Source organism: Sebastes fasciatus, chromosome 5, assembly GCF_043250625.1.
Source record: "Sebastes fasciatus isolate fSebFas1 chromosome 5, fSebFas1.pri, whole genome shotgun sequence".
Taxonomy (NCBI): Eukaryota; Metazoa; Chordata; class Actinopteri; order Perciformes; family Sebastidae; genus Sebastes; species Sebastes fasciatus.
The window spans coordinates 26426523-26447699 of NC_133799.1; the positions used below are offsets into that span (position 1 = coordinate 26426523).

A 21177-nucleotide genomic window follows, 5' to 3' on the forward strand; every position below is an offset into this window, starting at 1 on the left:
CTCGTCCTCCTCCTCCTGTGTTCCCCTCACATCCACTCCTCTATTTATGTGTGTTTTCTCTGTCTCACTGTCTGATTTCCAGACCACAGCACACCTTATTTTGCTTTTTCACTTTTAAATTAAGATTTAACTCACTCACATGTTGGAATATGTTGTATAACATATTAAATACAAATGGACTGTTACTTTTTAATACCAGCATGCCACTAATAAATCCACAAGTGGCATGTGAAACAGTTCATTGTGTGTCTATATATGTACCGTCACACTGACAAGAGTGAAGACTGCTCTTGTCATATTTGTTTAGTTTTTGTTTTTGCCGATAACTTGCATGTGTCCCTCCCCAAACCCACCACATTCTTTGTCTCCTGTCATTTGATCTTTTTCTCACGTTGACTCGCTCCAGATGCCGTCTAACAACAGCATCCGAAAGCAGATTGAGACACTGCAGGTGAGTTATCTGGTGTCAGTGACCTGCCCGGTGCTCCCATGACTCCTTTTAGCGGTCCAGGTCCTGACCGGGACGTACTGTAGGGTAGTAAAGCTCTGCCTGCTTGGTTAAATTGGGTAGTGAGTTGTTCTCTGTAGTGACATTGAAGAGGAACATGTGAACTACTTGTAACTTGTGATGTTGCTTTTAGGCTTTGTTGTTGAGTTGGTTTGTGTTTTTGAGCAGTGGTGATGACTTTAGTCTGATATGTATGTATATATATATATATATATATATATATATATATATATATATATATATATATATATATATATATATATATATATATATATATATATATATATATATATATATATATATATATATATATATATATCAACTTATTGGTATTGGGCAATAATTGCTTTAAATTATTTATGAGATGACTGATAGCAACATTTTCTCAGTGATATCAGGCATATTTGATATGCGGATAATTCAGCTATAATAAGCGTGGTGCAGGGATGACGTATTTTTGTAGGCCAACCAGGAAGTTAGCATCACACTGGTTTCCTCAACAAACAGACAATGGGATTGTTCCATTGGATTTTGGATTATTACAGAAAATAAGTTCAGTAACAAACAAACATTTATGATACTTACACATTTTGTTCAGCTTTGCATTGTTCATCTGCACAAATGAACAATGTTTTTTATGATTTTTGAAGCGTAAATGCAATCATCAGAAGTAGAATCTAATGTTAGGCTATAAACCAACTACACGAACTATGAACGCGAATATAAACACAACGAGGCTGTAAAGGAGGACTAGTGTTTGCCGTCATGACGTTTAATGTCCTGGACAACCTCTTTAGTCTCATTGAGCCACTTGTTAGCAACCGCCTTTTTTAAGACACATAAAAGCTTCAAAACTTATGTTGCAGAACAAAATGTTAAAATCTCTTCAGCTTGTGTTAACCACAGACATTACTTCAGGCATCTAGCTAAAAACCCATTAAAAAAAAAACCCACTGATTTCGAGACGAGGGAACCAGAAGTGCAAAAATGCTAACTAATTTCCAGATTTTAGGACTCATTTCTGCAGCCTTTATATTTTATTTAAGTGCATTACTACATGAACCCCACAATGTTATAGATTCAATGTCTAAAGGAGTCTATTTTAGTCATCTGTATCTACATCAAACCAAACGGGTAGGACAATTACACGTTGTGGTATTGTAATAAAATTCAAATAAATAATAATAACTATCAATGTATTATTGATTAAAAATGTCAATATTGTGCATTCCTAGTATTTATTACCAGAGGGTCAGGAGGTCATGAGAAGCATGAATAGATAAATTCATTCGGCAATCATAGAATTTGGTGTTTTAGCGGTGTGTTCTGGCAGTGAGTGCTACATTTAGTTTTTCTGTTGGAGTTGGTAACACACTGGCTAATGCTGCAGCCACGCTGTGATTTCAGTTTTCTTGCTGCACCATCCAGTACCTACACCATCGACTGAGGATTGTTTTTCATAAATCGTTAATTAACATCCTTAATGTGCACAACTCTGTTATGCAGCGGGGTCTCTCAATCCCTGACTGCAATTAACACATTTACATGACGTTAAAGAAGTTCTATTACCACAAACCAAACTAACCAGGTTAAATAAATGTATGAGTTGTCATGTGTCATCATGATCAGGTGTTCAGTAGCGGATGTAAGACAAAAATAAGCCTATGATTTTATGAGTTAATATAGATTGAGAAAGTTATTGACCTGTTTTTCGAAATTCAAATAAGTCAACCTATAACTGAGTTCTTTAAATAGAAACTTGGTTATTAATTTACCCTCTTATTCATTAAGCCAGTTACAGATTATTAAACTTTACATCACAATAATGAACATGATTAAAAATAAATAAAAAGATGACGTAAAAGTGCTGATCTCCAGCAGCCTTAGTTGACATTGAAGACTACGTTTGTTTGTGCTCAGTGATCTGCTGGTCTGTTCTGTCCGACTGTGATTTGTTGAGTTGCAGCCGGAAAGATTAGACAGATGGTTGCAGCACAAGAAGGGAACTGCTGGACTGAGGTTTGCAATCCAGTATGGCACTTTATCTCACTTACCCCTAGGTTTTGTTTTGTTTTATCTACTCTGGTTTTGAGATATCTGTCTCTGACATATCTGTTTTTACAGTATAGCGTGCTTAAGCCGAGCCATGGCGTGCCGTACTCGTTAGCATGTGCTCTCACAGTAAAGGATATCTGTGCTAATCTGGGAGCAGGGCCAGGCTGTGATGATCTCTGTCCTTAAACTGTCTTCACTGGGAGTTACCAGAATGACAGCATGATTTTTAAAACTCCTTTTGTTGTTTAATTTATATAAAATATTAAGATAGAGGAATAATAAAAGGAGATGCAGTGACGTGGTTGGATAGAAAGGCGGAGAGATTTAGGCCACAGAGGTGCTTAATGCTGTTTTGGCCAGCCATCGAGCCAATAAGGTAAAGCTGTCATCTGGAAATCCTTGCACCGTGACCACATTACACACTCTGAGCATGGTCGCTCACAGTATGGCCTCCAGGTTTCCAGCAGGGGGCGACTCCTCTGGTTGCTAAAAGAAGTCTGATTGTATAGAAGTCTGAGAAAATGAGCCTACTTCTCACTTGATTTATTACCTCGGTAAACATTGTAAACATGAGTTTATGGTCTCAATCGCTAGTTTCAAGTCTTCTTCAATACAGCATGATGTTCATTTAGTAAATTATGGTCCCATTTAGAGTCAAATAGACCATAAAGCAGGGTATGCTTTAGGGCGGGGCTACCTGGTGATTGACTGGTCGCTACCACGGCGTTGTCCGGTCCGGGAGTTACAGTACGGTCTTACAACTTGGACCCTTTCACAGTGTGTTTTCAGTTCATGAAAGTTAATTATAACATTTTTGGTCGCCTAAAAATGTCTTATTCAGCGTTCGGTTGTACTTAGCTCCACCCTCTAGGGTCACTTCTGATTGCAAAAAAACAAGATGGCCACAGCCAAAAATCAAGTTGGCGATGTCCAAATTGCCGACCTGGGGCGCCGTGGTAGCCTACCTGGTAAAGCGGGTGCCTCATATACCAAGGCTTAGTCCTTACCGCAGCGGCCTAGGGTTCGAATCCGAACTCTGGCCCTTTGCTGCATTTCATCCCCTCTCTCTCTCTCCCCCTTTCATAACTATAACTGTCACTATCATTAAAGGCATAAAAGCCCCAAAAAGTATCTTAGAAAAAAAATGCTGAACTCGAGAGACTTCAAAATGACTGTCCACAAACCAATGGGTGATGTCACATTGACTACGTCCACTTCTTATATACAGTCTGTGTATGTTTCTGTCTCGTCTTTGTTATTTGGCTCACCTCTTTCGTCGGCTTCAAATACAAAATAATGCCACTTTGCCGCAGTTTTAGTTTTCTCTGAGACTAACTCTGCCATGTCTCGTCCCGTCAACCCCAAAAACACATGAACCTTTTAGTAAACAAACACAACGTGTGCCATTCACCTTTTCCCCCCTCCCACCTCTACTGAAATGTGATCTTTTTCATGTTGCCGGCCTCGGCTCACGGCCCGTCAGACACAGGTGTTGCCGTTAATCCATTTATAAACAGGAATTATATCACGTTGTATCATATTGTCACATATCTTATCACTAATGCAATAAATAAAGTTGGATTTAGCCGACACAGGTTGCAGATGTAGGCTACATTTTAATATGCCAGAACGTGTCATAATGACAAATGCCGCTGGTTCAGAAATACCGACCAGTCTTCTGTTCCAGGTCACAATTATCAATTAAATTTCACGTTAAAATTGTTGCAATGACTTACTTATTTTGACGTTTTCTTCTGGTAGAGAATGACTCCATACTCAGCAATTCTTCCAATAGCCTGTAAACTAGTATTGTATTTCACTAGTTTTACTGATGACTACATCTTAAAAGTGCTTAGTGATCATCAGACCATGTGAACTCTTAACTGTTCAGACATCAATCAGTGACTAAAAAAGGATCAAACAGTTTCCCAGTTTTGTGTTTGATCTGAGTTTCTCAAGAAAACAACAAGCTGAAGTCTCACAGGTGGGTCGTGTGAAATTGCCATAATTAAATTGAGTGGCTCATATTTTTCTTTTTACATCCTCAGAACAAAGACCCCAAAATGTCCCGCGTGGCGCTGGAGTCGCTCTACAGACTGCTGTGGGTCTACATTATTAGGATCAAGTGTGAGAGTAACACTGTCACTCAGAGGTCAGTCGACACAGGGACACACAAAATCAACCTCTTTACATTTGATGGCTATCCAGTAGAAGTCGTTTAAACGTTGGCCTTTGTTTTTCAGCACTAAATAACCTTAAACTATCTCTCTTTTTCTCCCCACTAGTCGACTACTCAGCATCGTTTCAGCACTTTTCCCCAAAGGCTCCCGGAGTGTGGTGCCCAGGGACACGCCCCTCAACATCTTTGTCAAGATCATCCAGTTCATAGCTCAGGTAAGAGAGGAGCAGGAATCGACATACCTGGATCCCACAATAGCTAAATCATCGTCAGACGATAGCCGGTGGGTTCCCAGATTACATTTCGGCCAATGCTCTCCACCTCTTATGCTCTCCACACGGACTGTTTACCTGCATTCAACCGAAGCCTGCTCAAACGTGATTGTTCAATACTACTTGGACTATAAACGGAAACCAGAACGCTTTCGGTATCTTGTGTCGTTACCTACAGATTCTACATGTGAATGCAGAATCTGTTTATAGAGATCACTTTTGATCCGATCGCCCAAGACACATTTTAATACCGAGTGTAAACGGGGTCATTGATTGCTGGTCTGTTTGTTTGTTACAGGAAAGACTGGACTTTGCTATGAAGGAGATCATCTATGACCTCCTGTGTGTGGGCAAGTCTCACAAAACCTTCACCATCAATCCAGAGGTAAAGTAGAGACCAGACTTCTCATGTTGTTGGAGAGTATTGGTGGAATCTCTCTCATCCTCTCTCCGTCTATCCGCTCTATCAGAGGATGAATATCGGTCTGAGAGCCTTCTTGGTGATCGCTGACAGCCTACAGCAGAAAGACGGCGAGCCTCCGATGCCTACGACGGGGATCATCATGCCCTCTGGCAACACCCTGCGGGTCAAAAAGATCTTCCTCAACACCACCCTCACTGATGAAGAAGCCAAGGTCATAGGTAGGTTGGATTCTTCAAACTTTACTTTTGGAAAAACATCAAGAAGACACATTTTATTTGAAGTAGTAAAATTACTCTGCTGGGTGTTTCCAGGCATGTCACTGTACTACCCACAAGTAAGGAAGGCCTTAGATAACATTCTGCGACACCTGGACAAGGAAGTGGGACGCTCCATGAGCATGACCAACGTCCAGATGTCCAACAAGGAGCCCGAGGACATGATCACGTATGTAACCACAACCTGGATTCATGCAGTTACTTTCTGGGTTACTTGTGACGTGTAGCAGGTCCTCATATTCTGTTCGTACCACAGGGGAGAGAGGAAGCCAAAGATCGATCTGTTCCGTACGTGTGTTGCCGCCATCCCGAGATTGATACCAGATGGCATGAGCAGACAAGACTTAATAGAGCTTCTAGCTAAGTAAGTCACGCTCCTCTAACCTCACTCTAACCATTATCTACCGGAGCTCTACTAACGTCTCCCTCTCTCCCTCTCTAGGCTGACCATCCACATGGATGAGGAGCTCCGTGGCCTTGCCTTTACTACCCTCCAGGCCCTGATGGTGGATTTCCCGGAGTGGCGTGAGGACGTTCTCTCGGGCTTCGTCTACTTCATTGTCCGAGAGGTGACTGACGTCCACCCCACTTTGTTGGACAACGCTGTCAAGATGCTCTTGCAGCTCATCAGCCAGTGGAGGCAGGCGGTGCAGAGCAGCAATAAGAGCCACGATGTTCAGGTTGGTCCAGGAAGCCTCAGCTGTGTTAACTTCATGACTAGTAGTGATTTTTTTGTGTGTTATAGTGTAGTTTGTGTGCACAGCTTATAATTTGTTTGGTGACAATCAAATGTACGGAATCCATGAAACAGTTGCGGAAAAAAGGTTTTTCCAGGATCATTTTTTAAGTATTACAACAACAAACACTTTAAAAATGATCCTCCCAAAAAGTTTTTTTTCACAGATGGTAAAAAAAAGTAACATAGAAAGATTATTTGGGCAAAACCTTTTTTTTTTTTTTTTAACCTGTTATGTCATAAACACAGGAAAGAAAACAATTTAGATCAGATTAGAATTAGTTTTTCTCATTTGCCTCTCAGGGCTTCTGAACAAATGTCCTAAGGTTCAGAGTGATTTTAATTATTGTTATAATGATTTTTAAATTCTTCTTCTTCTCTTACACAGGGCTCAAGCAGCGGTCATTCCCTGTCCCTGGAGCGTACTCCTCTGTTAGGCGTGCTGCATATGGTGGAGGGTTTAGCTCTGGTGGTGCTTTGTAGCTGCCGCCCGGCCACACGCAGGCTGGCTGTTAACGTCCTCAAGGAGGTCCGAGCGCTTCACACTGCACTGGGCATCGGCAAGGTAATTACTCAAACCTCAAACCACACAGTGTTTTATTGACAAATAAAAGTCAAATGTGTATAAAAACGTTTTGTGTTTTCTGACATTTTTTCTACTTACCTAAATCTTTCAGGTGGATGAGGAGTTGGCCATTGATGTGATGGACAGATTAAGTGCATCAGTGTTGGAGAGCTTCATTCACCTCACAGGAGCTGACCAGGTATAAATGACTTCTCTTATTTACAGAATCATGAAGCAAATGCTTTGAGACTCAATGTTCTCTCTCTCTCTCTCTGTAGACCAACCTGCTGTACTGTCCCAGTGGGATCGATCTGCAGACGCTAGCTGAGTGGAGCTCATCTCCTATCAGCCACCAGTTCGATGTGGTGAGCCCCTCGCACATCTGGGTGTTTGCCCATGTTACTCAGGGCCAGGACCCCTGGGTCATCAGCTTCTCCAGCTACCTGCGGCAGGAGAACCTGCCCAAACATTGCCCTACCGCCCTCAACTACGCCTGGATGTTTGCCTACACCCGCCTGCAGCTGCTGTCGCCACAAGTCGACATCAAGTAGGTTTCCTCGAGCCTCTTTGTCTGTTTGTGCATCGATGCAATTGTGTGTTTTTCTGTCATTGTGGGTGTTTTTATTATAGAATGACTTTGAAAGTGCCAGTTGTTTATGTCTTCGTGATGACATTATGTTCTAGGATTGTGGACTTGAACATTTTTTACCAAATAATGCTAACTTAACCTCGTCCACTCCACAACGCGTTACCATAGACATGTTTTTGCCTCACCAAAATTAGGCCTAACTTAGGAGCATTATTTAGCCGCCTTCCCAATGAGCTAGCATAACATTGTTGGTACCAATGGATTCCTTAGGTTTTTCTAGTTTTCTAATTATGATACCAGTACCTTCACTCGAGCTGTAAAACTGAGTGTGCTACAGCCTCTGAAAGACAGTAAAGTCCACCGAGGTCGCTCGCATCCTCAAGGTGTTAAAGATGTTAACGGGTTTGACACAAGATAAATAAAGGACGCCTCCATGTGAGGGCCCCAACAGAGGCAGGTAGCTACTTCAATCTCTGGGCCCACAGTTCAGTGTTGTTCTGCCCTTTAGATGTCATGTCATTAACCTCTGACCTCTCCTGTCATGTGTGTGTTTCCACCTTCAGTAGCCCCATCAATGCCAAGAAACTGAACAGTCTGAACAGCAGTGACTCCTACGTCGGCCTTTGGAGGAACTACCTGATTCTGTGCTGCAGCTCCGCCTCCTCCTCCCCTTCCATGTGCTCCTCATCCTCCACCTCCGGCTCCGTCCGCTGCTCCCCGCCTGAGACGCTGGCGTCCACGCCGGACAGCGGCTATAGTTATGATTCAAAGGTCAGGAGCGCCTCCAGCCCATTCACACACATTTACAAAGTCTTAAATATATATTTTCAAGTCTTGAAAATTGTTGTGTAGGAAAGGTGAGGAAAAATGCAATCCAACTTAACATCACAACAATCAACTAATTTATTCCTGTATTTTTGTGTGTGTGTTAACAGATTGTTGGTACTCCGTCCCCCTCCTCCCTGTTCAAACACATCGTTCCCATGATGCGCTCTGAGAGCATGGACATCACAGAGTCTCTTGTGTTGGGGCTTGGCAGGACCAACCCCGTGGCCTTCAGGTAAACGACACTTGACATGAACTGTGGTATACTCGCTGTACCGTAAAACCTTGTTTTGTGCAAAAAGAATTAAAGGACGGTCCCATATAGACACCGGTTGAGTTCAGTGATTGAAGCAAATAAAAGTCTGGGTTATTAATTGCAGTTTTACAGTAATACACCCTGCTCTATTACCAATTTTAAATCTCATTTTTATAAAAAAGGCTTTTTTAACTCCGTAAGGCAACAGCTTACTTTGTCCTCTTTTGGCATACGTATTGATACCACTGGTTACGGGTTTAAGTTTTCTCATTATTTGGGCTTTATGTTTTGTTCTTTTATTGTTGTTTTCATTTAGTCTGTATTTCATTGTATCTGTGCAAGCACTTTGTAACTATGTTTAGAAAGGTGCCATACAAATAAAGAATATTACTATTATTATTATTATTACACCTTGATATACTTTCAAAATCTTTTACTTGTTTATTTACATGATAACTTTCCTGTCCTTCAGAGAGTTGATAGAGGAGCTAAATCCCATCATAAAAGAAGCTCTAGAAAGAAGACCTGAAGTAAGTGCACTTCATTTATACTATGAATTATTTCTGCCACCGTTCAGTGTTTAGTAAAAGACAGTTTACTGAGTTACAATGCTCCTCTCTTCACTCTGCAGAACATGAAGCGACGCCGGCGTCGTGACATCCTCAGGGTCCAGCTGGTCCGGATATTTGAGCTGCTGGCTGATGCTGGTGTCATCAGTCAGATGTATGTCAACCACAACAATCTTGTGACAATGAATACATTTTCACTTTTATATAACTGATTCATAAACGTTATAATAATCTTTTCTTTTTCCAGAGCCAGTGGAGGGCTAGATGGAGAGAGCCACTCTCTGAACAGCGCGCTGCTGGAATATGTTGATCTGACCAGGCAGTTGCTCGAGGCCGAAAATGACAAAGACTCTGACACACTGAAGGACATTCGCTGTCACTTCAGTGCACTGGTGGCCAATATCATTCAGAATGTCCCAGGTATGTCTCTGACTCCCTTATATCAGTCAGTTTAAAACACATCAGTTGCGCTGAATGTCTAAAGTTGGAGTAATAAAAGTGTCTTGTATATTAATTTCGTTACTTGTTGTGTTCAGTGCACCAGAGGAGGACCATCTTCCCCCAGCAGTCGCTGAGACACAGTCTGTTCATGCTGTTCAGTCACTGGGCCGGACCTTTCAGCATCATGTTCACTCCCCTGGACCGCTACAGTGACAGAAATATGCAGATCAACCGCCATCAGTACTGTGCACTGAAGGTACACACAAACACAAATAAAGATGTCAATGTTGAAGTCTGTTTTCTGGAAACAATTCAGTCTAAATTTACTGATAACTAACAGCTTCCGTAATGTTGCAGGCCATGTCTGCAGTGTTGTGTTGTGGACCTGTAGCTGACAACGTTGGCCTCTCCTCTGATGGCTACCTCTACAAATGGCTGGACAACATCCTGGATTCTCAGGACAAGAAGGTAAGAGAAGTGTTACCATTTCTGTATCACGATACAGGGGTTACAATTCAACCTATTGCGATACTGTAAGAAGGATGCTATATTGTGATTTTTTTTTTTCTCTTTTTAATCTAATTTTAGGAAGATTGTCATATTATAAAGAACTAGAATGGCACTCGGAGAGCGCAGACCTCCGCCAACCTGCCCGAGTACGATTGCCCCCCCCACTCTGTGCAGCTTGCGCCATCATCCACGTGTATTTTTGTTTATGTTGAGATCAGATGTACGTAGCGGAGCAGTGTAAAATACTTCATTCAAACTGGACGGAAACAAAGTAAAACTCACCTAAACCGTCATCGTTACTCTTTCCAACAATCACCAAGTGTGCTTTGGTCGAACTCAACTGTGATTTCACCGAGTTTAATGTGAAAAAACGCAGAATCTACAGGTGTCCCCTCCCTCCACCCCCCGCTCTCTCTTTGTCCCTCTGTTTGTAGTAGGCAGAAGGAAAGAGGCAGGGTGACGCGTCATGAAAGCGTCATCAGTTACACTGCTTATGTCCTAAAGCCTGTGATGTTAATGCACAGGCTGAGCGGAGTTATTAAAAAAAATTCCCGAAGCCGGATCATGAAACGGATCGCCACCAAAATCAAATGGATTGTTCATTGTGCCACACCCTACTCCTCTAAAACAAATTCATTCAAATCCATCCCGGACATTTGGAGTAATCCTCCAAACCAACAAACCCTGTCCTTAGGCCTTGGAAGGAGGTAATAAAGTATTGACTGAGTTCATCTTTGCATGTAAATTAAAAATTAGTACAGTCAGTGTTTTTGAGAACCGATACAGTATCACAAAACATAATATCACGATACTCAATATTTAAATATTTTTTTACACCCCCTTATTTCAGCATGATATTAGGAACTGATTGTCAATAAAATTGTCTTTGATAGGCAGGCCAGGGCATGTGGATGGATATTAGGTTGAGGTAGGAGTGTGCATCGCCAAAGAACGCTCCACCACATATTCAGCCTAGAACAGGAAGGTATCATGTCCAAAGTATTCAAGTTTCACTGGGATATATTGGCTTGTGGCAAGTTTTCCATGTTTCGACCTGTCAGTCCTCATCAAAGCATGTAAAACCTCTAACAAGGTCCTGAAATATATCCCATACCAGGTCATATCAATGGATGAATATAACGGTTGCAATCAACACAAGACGAGTATACTGTATAATTATAATGACTCTAGACATACGGTCTGGCTCTACTGTGAGATTTCCTGAGGTCAAAGTTATGCAGCACAGGTTCATGTACCATGACACTAGCACCATGTAGTGGTGTTCAGAAGTACTGCAAGAGGTGGACTGTACGGAATACTAATATTAGCTGCTGATAAATCAATGGGTTAAAATGATCAGGGTTTTGTAGTGACTGTTGGTCCTAACAGCTGCTGTGGTTGGTCTTCTTCTCCAGGTTCACCAGCTGGGTTGTGAGGCGGTGATGCTGCTGCTGGAGCTGAATCCGGACCAGAGCAACCTCATGTTCTGGGCCGTGGATCGCTGCTACACCGGCTCTCGTCGTGTGGCGGCCGGCTGCTTCAGAGCCATCGCCAACGTCTTTCACAACAGGTACTACTACACATTCCCAGCTTCAACTTGAAGCTCATCTTTGTGGGTTTGTTTGTCCCTTTGGAGACAGCGGATTGTGACTCTAATACTGCTCGTGTTTTCTATTTTCTATTTTAGGGATTACCAATTTGACACTGTGGTGCTGCTGAACCTGATTCTGTTCAAGGCGGCTGATTCTTCCAGGGACATCTATGAGGTGGCCATGCAGCTGTTACAGGTCAGAAATGTTCTCTTTTACACATCTACACATAAGACTGCTGTATAAACTTGTATAATTGACTTAAATCCAGAATGTTGTGACTGTTTGTCCGTGTGAAATTACTAGATCCTGGAACCCAAGCTCTTCCGTTACGCCCACAAATTGGAGATCCAGCGAAGTGATGGTATCTTGACGCATCCCTCGCCGCTGCCACACCTCTACTCTGTGTCTTACTACCAGCTGTCTGAGGAGCTCGCAAGGACGTACCCAGAGCTCACGCTGCCCATCTTCTCAGGTTTGTTATACGTTATAATTTGGTACAGCTGCTGCTGAATAACAGGGTGCTTCAGGGTCTAAAGCCTTGTCCACACTGGGAGCATCAGGAGCGCTTGGCGGCTGCGTTACCTGTTGTTTTTTATTTCGGCGTCTGTGTTAACAGGTTAGCTGCGTCTCCTCTAGAGATTCGAGGTCTCGCCTATTTTTCAAGCGAGCCACGCGGTTCACAGCAACAACAGACAATGAAAGTGATCTATTGGATGTACATTGACATCATATCAGCAACATTACTACAGTTTCAACGTTTCTATCTGTAGAAAATGTTATGGAGATGAAAAAAGTAAAGACACTTTTATTTAAAAATAAAAGCCCTCAAGTGTTTTTTCTGTGGACAGAATTCCTTCATTTGTTAACACAAGGCTTTTATTCTGAAATATGTGCCGGACATTGTTGTAGAACATGCAGTGACTTGGCGATCTCCATGAATTAATAAAGTACAGGGTTTTAATTGTGGATTATTGCTATTATTTACAAATTACCACATGTTTCTTAACCTTTCTCCGTCTAAAATAAATATAAATATTTATAATGAAATGAAATGGCCATTATGAAAGGCAAACTCTATGAGGAAAGAAAGGGCTGACAGCAGCAGCTGCAGAAACGTAGCAGACACGCAGCTGAAACGCAGCTGGTCTGAGCACCCGATGCGTGAACCACGCAGCCGCCACGCGACTAAGAATCAGCTAACAACTCCCCCTCTTACTGTCACCACTCCAGAGGTGAGCCAGCGCATCCAGACGGCGCATCCCGGCGGTCGTCAGGTCATGTTGCACTACCTCCTGCCTTGGATGAACAACGTGGAGCTGGTCGACTTAAAACCGACTGTACGGCGACCGGAGGATTGCGGCAGCGGCGAGGACGACGAGGACGCACACGAGCGGGAGACCATGATGGTCAACAGCCGACGCTGGCTCCGTGGAGAGGGTTGGGGCTCCCCTCGCGCTACAACCATGGTGCTCAACAATCTCATGTTCATGACCGCTAAGGTGAGACCGCTGATGGACCGTCTGCTCTCTTTTGGAAATGTTCATTGAGATAGTTCATTGATTATTTTATTTTTTCTTCCAGTATGGGGATGAGTTTGCTTGGTCGGAGATAGAGACCGTATGGACCACATTAGCAGACAGCTGGCCAAAGAACCTCAAAATCATTCTGCACTTCCTCATCAGTATGTCAGGAGTCAACAGTGACCCCAGCCTCTTGCCCTACGTAAGTCACAGGATATTTCCCATCATGCACCGTATCTGTTATATCCCTTATCTTCCTGACTGTGTGTCTCACCTGTGTGTCCTCAGGTGAAACGAGTCGTGGTTTACTTGGGCAGAGATAAGACTATGCAGCTGCTGGAGGAGTTGATGTGTGAGCTCGAGTTGACTGATCCCGTTTGCTCAGCAGTGACTCACATGGACAACCCCCCCTATTACCGCATCACCTCCAGTTACAAGATCCCCTCAGTCACCTCAGGTTAGCGATCATTACACAAGCTCACAGCCATGTCGCCATAATACTAAATCACGTCTTCAATGCCAGATGGTCAACGTGTCTTGTCTGCTCTCTCAGGAACAACCTCCAGCAGCAATACCATGGTGCCAGGAAACGATGGTCATCATGACAGCAAGATCAAAGACTCCAACATGGAGGACAGGTAAAATACAGCACTATTATATTTATGTCAAACAGAAAGTGTAATGGGAGGAGTGTAACTGGATGATGTAGTCTGTGGCCACCAGTAATAAATGTAATATCACTATCTCAAAAGTTATATTTCACACGAGACACATGAATGTGCTTATTGTTGTGGAAATTCAACAGTATCCAGTAAAGCTTTAGACGTAATTTCAATGAACCCTTATGCATCACTAGGGACATTTTTGGCTTTTTAATTTTTCGACCATTTTGGCTGTGTTAATGTATATGGTATACATTTAGTCAAGGTGTGAGATTTTTATTTTGTAAGTGTAACCTCAGCTCCTATAATAAGTGTATAATAAACTGTAGCCAAAATACAGACACACTTAAGGACAAAAATGTCCCCATTGAAACCACAATGTTTGATCCCACGGACATTACAGAATCAAATCATTATTCTATTATATCAGGCTTTAATCTAGAGTACTGGCTTCAACATTGTAGCGAACTGGCATTTAAATGGTTAAAATTCTTAAAATGAATAAATATTTGGTGGTTATGATCAGGAGTTAAAATATTTAACTCAGTGAAAGTGGAAAATAATATTAATATTGAGTTTTATGGCAGTTTTTGATGCAGGCATTTTTGTCCTCTGAGGACCTCAGAGCAACTTTTTTTAAAGGGATGCACAAAGTTTAAAACATTAAAGTGTCTTGCTTATTGGCTCTTATTCTGAAATACAGCTAAACGATTTGAAAGTCTTAAAACTCAAATCTCCTGTTTGTATGTGTGATGTATCTCCACTTATGGAAAAAAAAAAGTTAAAATTAGAATGGCATCTTGATTATTTATTTGAATTAATTCAGATGAAACACTCACAGTTTGTTTTAGAAACATTTAGAGACACTTTTAGAGAGCTTTGAGGCGAGATACTTTTAATTGATGGATTAGATTCAAGTTTCTGGCCGTGTGCAAAAAAGACTTAAATGCTGGCAGAATCCTTTTAAAATGAAGCGTGTCTGTTCTGCAGTTACACCCACCTGGACATCTACAGTGGTCTGAACAGCAACCTGAACCGTCAGCACCACCGACTGGAGTCTCGTTACAGCAGCAGCTCCGGAGGCTCCTACGAAGAAGAGAAGAGTAAGAGCAAGAACTCTCTGCACCACTAAGCTAAACTAAACACCACTCCGAAGTCTTTCTCACCAACACCTCTGGTTCTCCCTTCTCCAGGTGACTCCATGCCACTTTATGCTAACTGGCGTCTGAAGGTGATGGATCACAACCGGCCGGAGCCGCTCCCCTTCCCTCCGACGGGAGGCTGTTGGTCTCCTCTCGTGGACTACCTGCCGGAGACTAATGCCCCTGGCGTAGCGCTGCACAGGTACACCACACAATAACCTTTACTCTCCCTCTACATTACTCTATTATTGTGTTCTTTAGCCGAAGTCAACCCATATTTTTCTGTTTTTCAGATGCAACATTGCAGTCATCCTACTAACAGACCTGATTGTGGACCACGGGGTCAAAGTGGAGTGGAGTGCCTACCTGCACCTCCTGCTACATGCGATCTTTATAGGTAACTCGCCTCCTAATTGTTAATATTTTGGGTGATGCCTGTGTCTGCCAAGAACACATTTTGTTTTCTTCTTTTTTGGGCCTGAATAACCGGATATCGTGTACCAAATGAGCAAATTCAAAAGTACACTGTTTGATATGTAATGTATTAAGTGTAATAAATCATAAAATGACCATGATATGTCATCAGAAATTAAGGAAACAAGCTGAATTGGTCTTAGAAAAAAGATCTTAGAAGTAATTCAATTTGTACTTGTACAAATGTGCAGATACCCTGCATGATCTAATCTCCCTCTTCTGCGTCTTCTTCCAGGGTTTGATCACCAGCATCCAGAAGTGTACGAGCACTGCAAGCGTCTGCTGCTCCACCTGCTCGTTGTCCAGGGAGGAAATAGCAGCGTTCAGTCTGTGGCTATGGTGCTGCTACGCAACAGAGACTACAACGAGCCCAGGGTCCTGACTGTGAAGCCAGTAGCTCCAGAGATCAACCTCACAGGTCAGTGAGAGGTCAAGAGAAACTATCATTTAACTGAAGGACTTTGAACTGATACCCTTCCAGCTGTAGGAATACTTTTTTTGTCGTAAATGGAGGGGAAGTAGCAGAGAAATATTACTTATACTCATTTGTTGTATTGCCGAAGCAGATCACTGGGTGGCAGCAATGATCAAGCCCCAGACAGAGGCAGGTTTCCTGTGTGTTCATTCATAAGTTTTAACCACAAAGTCCCATTTGAAATGAACTCCACATGAAAAACCCTGCTCAGATGATAAATATAAAAGTTAGACCTTGAGGAAACAAAGTGAAACCTTCATTTTCTGTTTATATTTGCTTGGTGTTAAAGTATTATGAAGGAGTATTTCTTGCCTTCAAACACACCACACAGCTCAATGTGTACAATGTGTTTGTCAAATTGTTCCTACAGGAGTTCAGGAGTTGTTGCCGGATTGTCAGCCGTCACCTATGACCGACTCCGGCCTCAGCTGCAGCTCCACGTCATCCAGCATCAGTCTCGGTGCAGGAGGTGCAGCTCTGTCCCACCTCGCGCCCTCGCTCCTCAGCGAGGTCGATGCCACCGTTGAACAGGACGAGAAGGTCAAAGCTCTCATTGAGTTCATTACCTCGAGGTGAGAAGATCTATTATTAAAGAATAAGTATTTTACAGAACAATACATACTTACTAACTTGGCCTAATGTATAATCCCTGTTTGAATCATGCAGATGTATCAACACACAGTCGTGCACCATGTTACTCATCCTGTTCAATAATTTGCTTTCATGCCTCCAGCAGTGTCTGAACGGACTGGGTATTTTTTACATTGCATGGTTTTGATTTTCGGATTGGTGTCATATTGGCTCTTTTTGCCTGGTGTGATAAAATCAAACCGATATTTTGAGGTGTGGTGTAATTGCATAGCTTTAAAGGGATAGTTCAGATGTTTTATCAGCGGGGTTGTATGAGGTACTTCTCCATAGTCAGTGTATTACCTACAGTAGATGGTGTTTGGAGTAGAGACAGGAGTACCAGCACGGGAGCAAAGTAATGTACTGCTGAGGACGGAGGCAGCAGCAAACAGACACCTAAAAAATCAATATCAGTTCAAGTGTGCGCTATATTTAGACTATTTTCACCGCTTTACCTTGTCGTGAGACAGCTATACAGTTTGTGTTTCCGACGGGGAACTGAAGCCGTTATCTATGCTCCCTTCAAAGCCACAAGACTCCTTTGACAAGAACACTCATTTTACCTCGCAGAACACAGGAGTTGCTGGTCTACCGCTGCCTCGGTCGGTTAGTTTGTGTTATTGTGTGACTTTAGTGAATCTGAATTAACCCTTTAAAACACCAAAATCACACAATAACACAAACAAACTAACCGACTGATGCAGCGTAGACCAGCAACTCCCGTGTTTTGTGAGTTAAAATTACTGGTTTTGCCCAGTGGGCAACCTCCGGGTCTGAGAAGTGAAGCCAATACTGAAGTGCCTTAAACCTGCATTCTCTCTAACAGCCAGCAGGGGGCAACTCCTCTGGTTGCTAAAAGAAGTCTGATTGTGTAGAAGTCTATGAGAAAATGAGTCTACTTCTCACTTGATTTATTACCTCAGTAAACATTGTAAACATGAGTTTATGGTCTCAATCACTAGTTTCAAGTCTTCTTCAATACAGCATGATGTTCATTTAGTAAATTATGTTCCCATTTAGAGTCAAATAGACCATAAAGCAGGGGATGCTTTAGGGCGTGGCTACCTTGTGATTGACAGGTCGCTACCACGGCGTTGTCCGGTCTGGGAGTTGTCCTTGTTTTCGTCTTAGAACTTTAACCCTTTCACAGTGTGTTTTCACTTCATGAAAGTTAGTTATAACCTTTTTGGTCGCCTGAAAACTACTTCACCCTCTCATGTCACTTCTGGTTGCGAAAAAAAACCGGCATAGCAACAGCCAAAAACCAAGATGGCTACGACCAAAATGCCGAACCCAAGGCTTCAAAACGGAAGTCCACAAACCAATGGGTGACGTCACAGTGACTTTGTCCACTTCTTATATGATTTTGCCAATGGAGTCTGGTGGCTTTGAAGAGAGCATTGTTACGATTTCAGTTTCCCGTCAGAAGAGGCTGTCTGACAGCGAGGTAAAGCGGCGAAAATATTCTAAAAATAGCGTACAGCTAAACTGACAATCATTTTTTTAGGTGTCTAAAATCCCTTTTGCTGCTGCCCCTGTCCACAGCAGTATACATTGCTTTGCTCCCGTGCTGCTACTCCTGTCTGTTTTTCCAAACTCCATCTACTGTATGTAATACACTGACTATGGATGAGTACCTCGAACAACCACACTGAGAAACATCCAAACTGTCCCTTTAACCAGTCCCATTGCCTGATGTGTGTTTGCTCTTGACTCATAGAAAGCGGGGCCCGCTCTGGAACCATGAGGACGTGTCGCCCAAGAACCCCAACATTAAGAGCGCTGACCAGCTGAGTGTTTTCGTCAGACATGTCACGACTGTCTTCAAGCATTCCCAGTCAGGTCTGTATGGTTCATTACCTCATTTTATGGATTTTATCTTGGGATACAGGTTTGATTTGAACAGCTTCATCATATTAACCTGTATATGCATTCCCTCTTCAGGTTTCCAGCTCGAGTCATTGCTGAGTGAAGTAGCCCTGCAGACGGCTCTGTCCTGCTCTTCTCGCCATTACGCTGGTCGCTCATTCCAGATTTTCAGGGCGCTAAAGCAACCTCTGACCCTCGCCACGCTGTCTGACATCCTCTCTCGGCTGGTGGAGACTATAGGAGACCCAGGAGAGGAGGCTCAGGTCAGAACATGAAACACTTACGTGGTCCTGCTCTGCATTGGTCTAATCATCACACAACAACACTATTGGTCACCACCTACTTTAATCCCTATAGTGATGCTCACCCTGTCGGAAAATGACTCACAATTACATAAAGAGTACAGTTGTTCATACTTTCTCATATAAATAGAATCCAGAGTTTCTGTCTGACCGGCTGACCTCTGGTGTTTTTCCTATTTAGGGTTTTGTCATTGAACTACTCTTGACACTGGAGTCGGGCATCGACACGCTAGCAGACACAGTCAAAAACTATGACCTCCTCACTGCCTTAGCACAGTAAGTCCTCCACCTCTTTATTTCACTATGTTTAACTCATCTTTACTTTCCATCACATACTATCTGACATATTTAAGTAATTTACAAAACTATTTTTCATCTTATGTACAGAAGCTCTGCCCGTGATCACGTGTTGGGGGCCAAGTTTGCAGCCAACAGGAAGAGCACAGGCCAGCTGAACCTGAACACTGGAGGTCTGTTCCATAACGCTCACGCTCGAAGTAACTCTCTTCGTGCCAGCCTGATGAGCGAACGAAAAGCCGACCGACGTCGGAGTAACACCTTAGACATAGCTGACAGACTTGGTGGCAGCCATGGGAACCTGGCGCGCACACGGAGCTTATCGTCGCTCGGTGGGGGAGGGGGTCCAGGAGGGGACGCCATCCCCCCCGTGGACCCTTCAAATCTGATGGCCACCGTGTTCTGGATAGCCGCCTCGCTGCTCGAGTCGGACTACGAGTTTGAGTATCTGCTGGCCCTGCGGCTGCTCAACAAGCTGCTGGGCCAGCTGCCTCTGGATCGCGTGGACAGCAGGGAGCGTCTGGAGAAGGTCCAGGCCAAGCTGAAGTGGTACAGCTTCCCTGGTCTGCTGCAGCTCTTCCTGAAGGGCTTCACCTCTGCTTCTACTCAGGAGCTCACCATCCACCTGCTGAGCAAGCTCATCAGTGTCTCCAGACATACACTGGTAGACCCCACACAAGTGGCAGGCAAGTGTTCAGGACTAAGAATATATACTGGTATGCTGCTTACTGCTGACTAAGGCCATATTATAAATTCGTAAATTTACAAGAATAAAAACTTAATTTATGAGAAAGAAAGTTGAATATTCTGAGATTATGAAGTCGTAAATTTAGGCGAAAAAAGCATGAATATACTCTGAGATTAAAATAACAAATTTACAAGAATAAAAACTAAATTATGAGAAAAAAACATGAATATTCTTTGAGATTATTAAATCATAAATTTAGGAGAAAAAAAACTAAGAAATTTACAAGAAAAACACTCAAATATTCTGAGTTTTAAATTGTGAATTAAGGAGAAAAAAACTTGAATATTCTGAGATTGTTGAATTGTAAATTTACTAGAAAAACACGTGGATATTCTCTCAGATTAAAGTTGTAAATTTACATGAAAAAACTCAGATTTACAAGAGAAAAAAATTGTAACTCACGTTACCGCAGAGTTTAACGGTCACATCTGTGGTGTGTGGTCGATCCAACCTTGTAAAGTGAAGCGATTTGATTCCTTGACAACAAAAATAAATTCATGTAAATTTAGGACTTCATAATCTCAGATAATATTCACGTATTTTTCTTGTAAATTTAGATTTTATTTTCTTGAAATATTACCGCTCTCTCCCGGCACTGTCATTTTTTTGCTAATCACGTTACTCCTTGTGTTGATGTCTGCAGGTTTTCCGTTGAACATCCTGTGCCTCCTGCCACATCTCATCCAGCACTTTGACAGCCCCACTCCTTTCTGTAAGGAGACGGCTGATAAAATAGCCAAGTTGTGTGCGGAGGAGAAGTCGGCGACTCTCTCCAACCTGGCCCACATGATGAGCCTGTACAGCGCACACAGCTACTCCCGCGACTGCACCAACTGGATCAACGTGGTCTGTCGCTATCTCCACGATGCCTTCGCTGAGATAACCTTGAATCTGGTCACTTACTTGGCCGAGGTACATAAGATGAGGATCTGATGATAAGATGCTGTTAGTCACATAATGGTCAGAAGATCAAACCAGTGATGTGTCCGTCTCTCTCTCTCTCAGTTGCTGGAGAAGGGCCTTCCCAGCATGCAGCAGTCCTTGTTGCAGATCATCTACAGCCTGCTGAGTCATATCGACCTATCAGCAGCTCCCGTCAAACAGTTCAACCTGGAGATCATGAAGATCATCGGCAAATATGTCCAGGTGAGCCTCCACCGCACTTCCTGTGTAATTTTGATAAAATGTTCCAATCAGTGCTCCAATCAAGTTACTCTTTAAATGTTATCAGTTATTCGTATTACTTATTTACTCAATAACTT

The 21177-nt window shown here is 42.7% G+C and overlaps 1 protein-coding gene across 19 annotated transcripts in view; it reads left to right on the forward strand.

The window, feature by feature from the left end:
- fryl (furry homolog, like) overlaps window positions 1-21177 on the forward strand; it is a 99079-nt gene that overhangs the window by 51199 nt on the left and 26703 nt on the right. For 14 of the 19 annotated variants that reach the window (XR_012593997.1, XM_074636151.1, XM_074636150.1 and 11 more), the window contains 36 exons: window positions 407-451; window positions 4612-4715; window positions 4849-4957; window positions 5313-5399; window positions 5485-5656; window positions 5750-5882; window positions 5970-6077; window positions 6156-6393; window positions 6838-7014; window positions 7127-7213; window positions 7293-7561; window positions 8167-8374; window positions 8539-8663; window positions 9157-9214; window positions 9316-9407; window positions 9501-9673; window positions 9790-9950; window positions 10052-10162; window positions 11620-11774; window positions 11892-11991; window positions 12100-12268; window positions 13027-13295; window positions 13378-13518; window positions 13605-13773; window positions 13870-13954; window positions 14969-15081; window positions 15172-15322; window positions 15414-15517; window positions 15830-16012; window positions 16440-16641; window positions 18420-18541; window positions 18644-18831; window positions 19052-19146; window positions 19258-19853; window positions 20559-20827; window positions 20921-21061. Coding sequence is in view for 18 of the 19 variants with exons in the window: in XM_074636151.1 (XP_074492252.1) it covers window positions 407-451; window positions 4612-4715; window positions 4849-4957; window positions 5313-5399; window positions 5485-5656; window positions 5750-5882; window positions 5970-6077; window positions 6156-6393; window positions 6838-7014; window positions 7127-7213; window positions 7293-7561; window positions 8167-8374; window positions 8539-8663; window positions 9157-9214; window positions 9316-9407; window positions 9501-9673; window positions 9790-9950; window positions 10052-10162; window positions 11620-11774; window positions 11892-11991; window positions 12100-12268; window positions 13027-13295; window positions 13378-13518; window positions 13605-13773; window positions 13870-13954; window positions 14969-15081; window positions 15172-15322; window positions 15414-15517; window positions 15830-16012; window positions 16440-16641; window positions 18420-18541; window positions 18644-18831; window positions 19052-19146; window positions 19258-19853; window positions 20559-20827; window positions 20921-21061 (5709 nt within the window). In the remaining variant the exon portion in view is untranslated. The remainder of the gene's footprint in view (window positions 1-406; window positions 452-4611; window positions 4716-4848; window positions 4958-5312; window positions 5400-5484; window positions 5657-5749; window positions 5883-5969; window positions 6078-6155; window positions 6394-6837; window positions 7015-7126; window positions 7214-7292; window positions 7562-8166; window positions 8375-8538; window positions 8664-9156; window positions 9215-9315; window positions 9408-9500; window positions 9674-9789; window positions 9951-10051; window positions 10163-11619; window positions 11775-11891; window positions 11992-12099; window positions 12269-13026; window positions 13296-13377; window positions 13519-13604; window positions 13774-13869; window positions 13955-14968; window positions 15082-15171; window positions 15323-15413; window positions 15518-15829; window positions 16013-16439; window positions 16642-18419; window positions 18542-18643; window positions 18832-19051; window positions 19147-19257; window positions 19854-20558; window positions 20828-20920; window positions 21062-21177) is intronic. The other 5 variants (XM_074636140.1, XM_074636153.1, XM_074636147.1 and 2 more) reach the window with 1 other exon arrangement.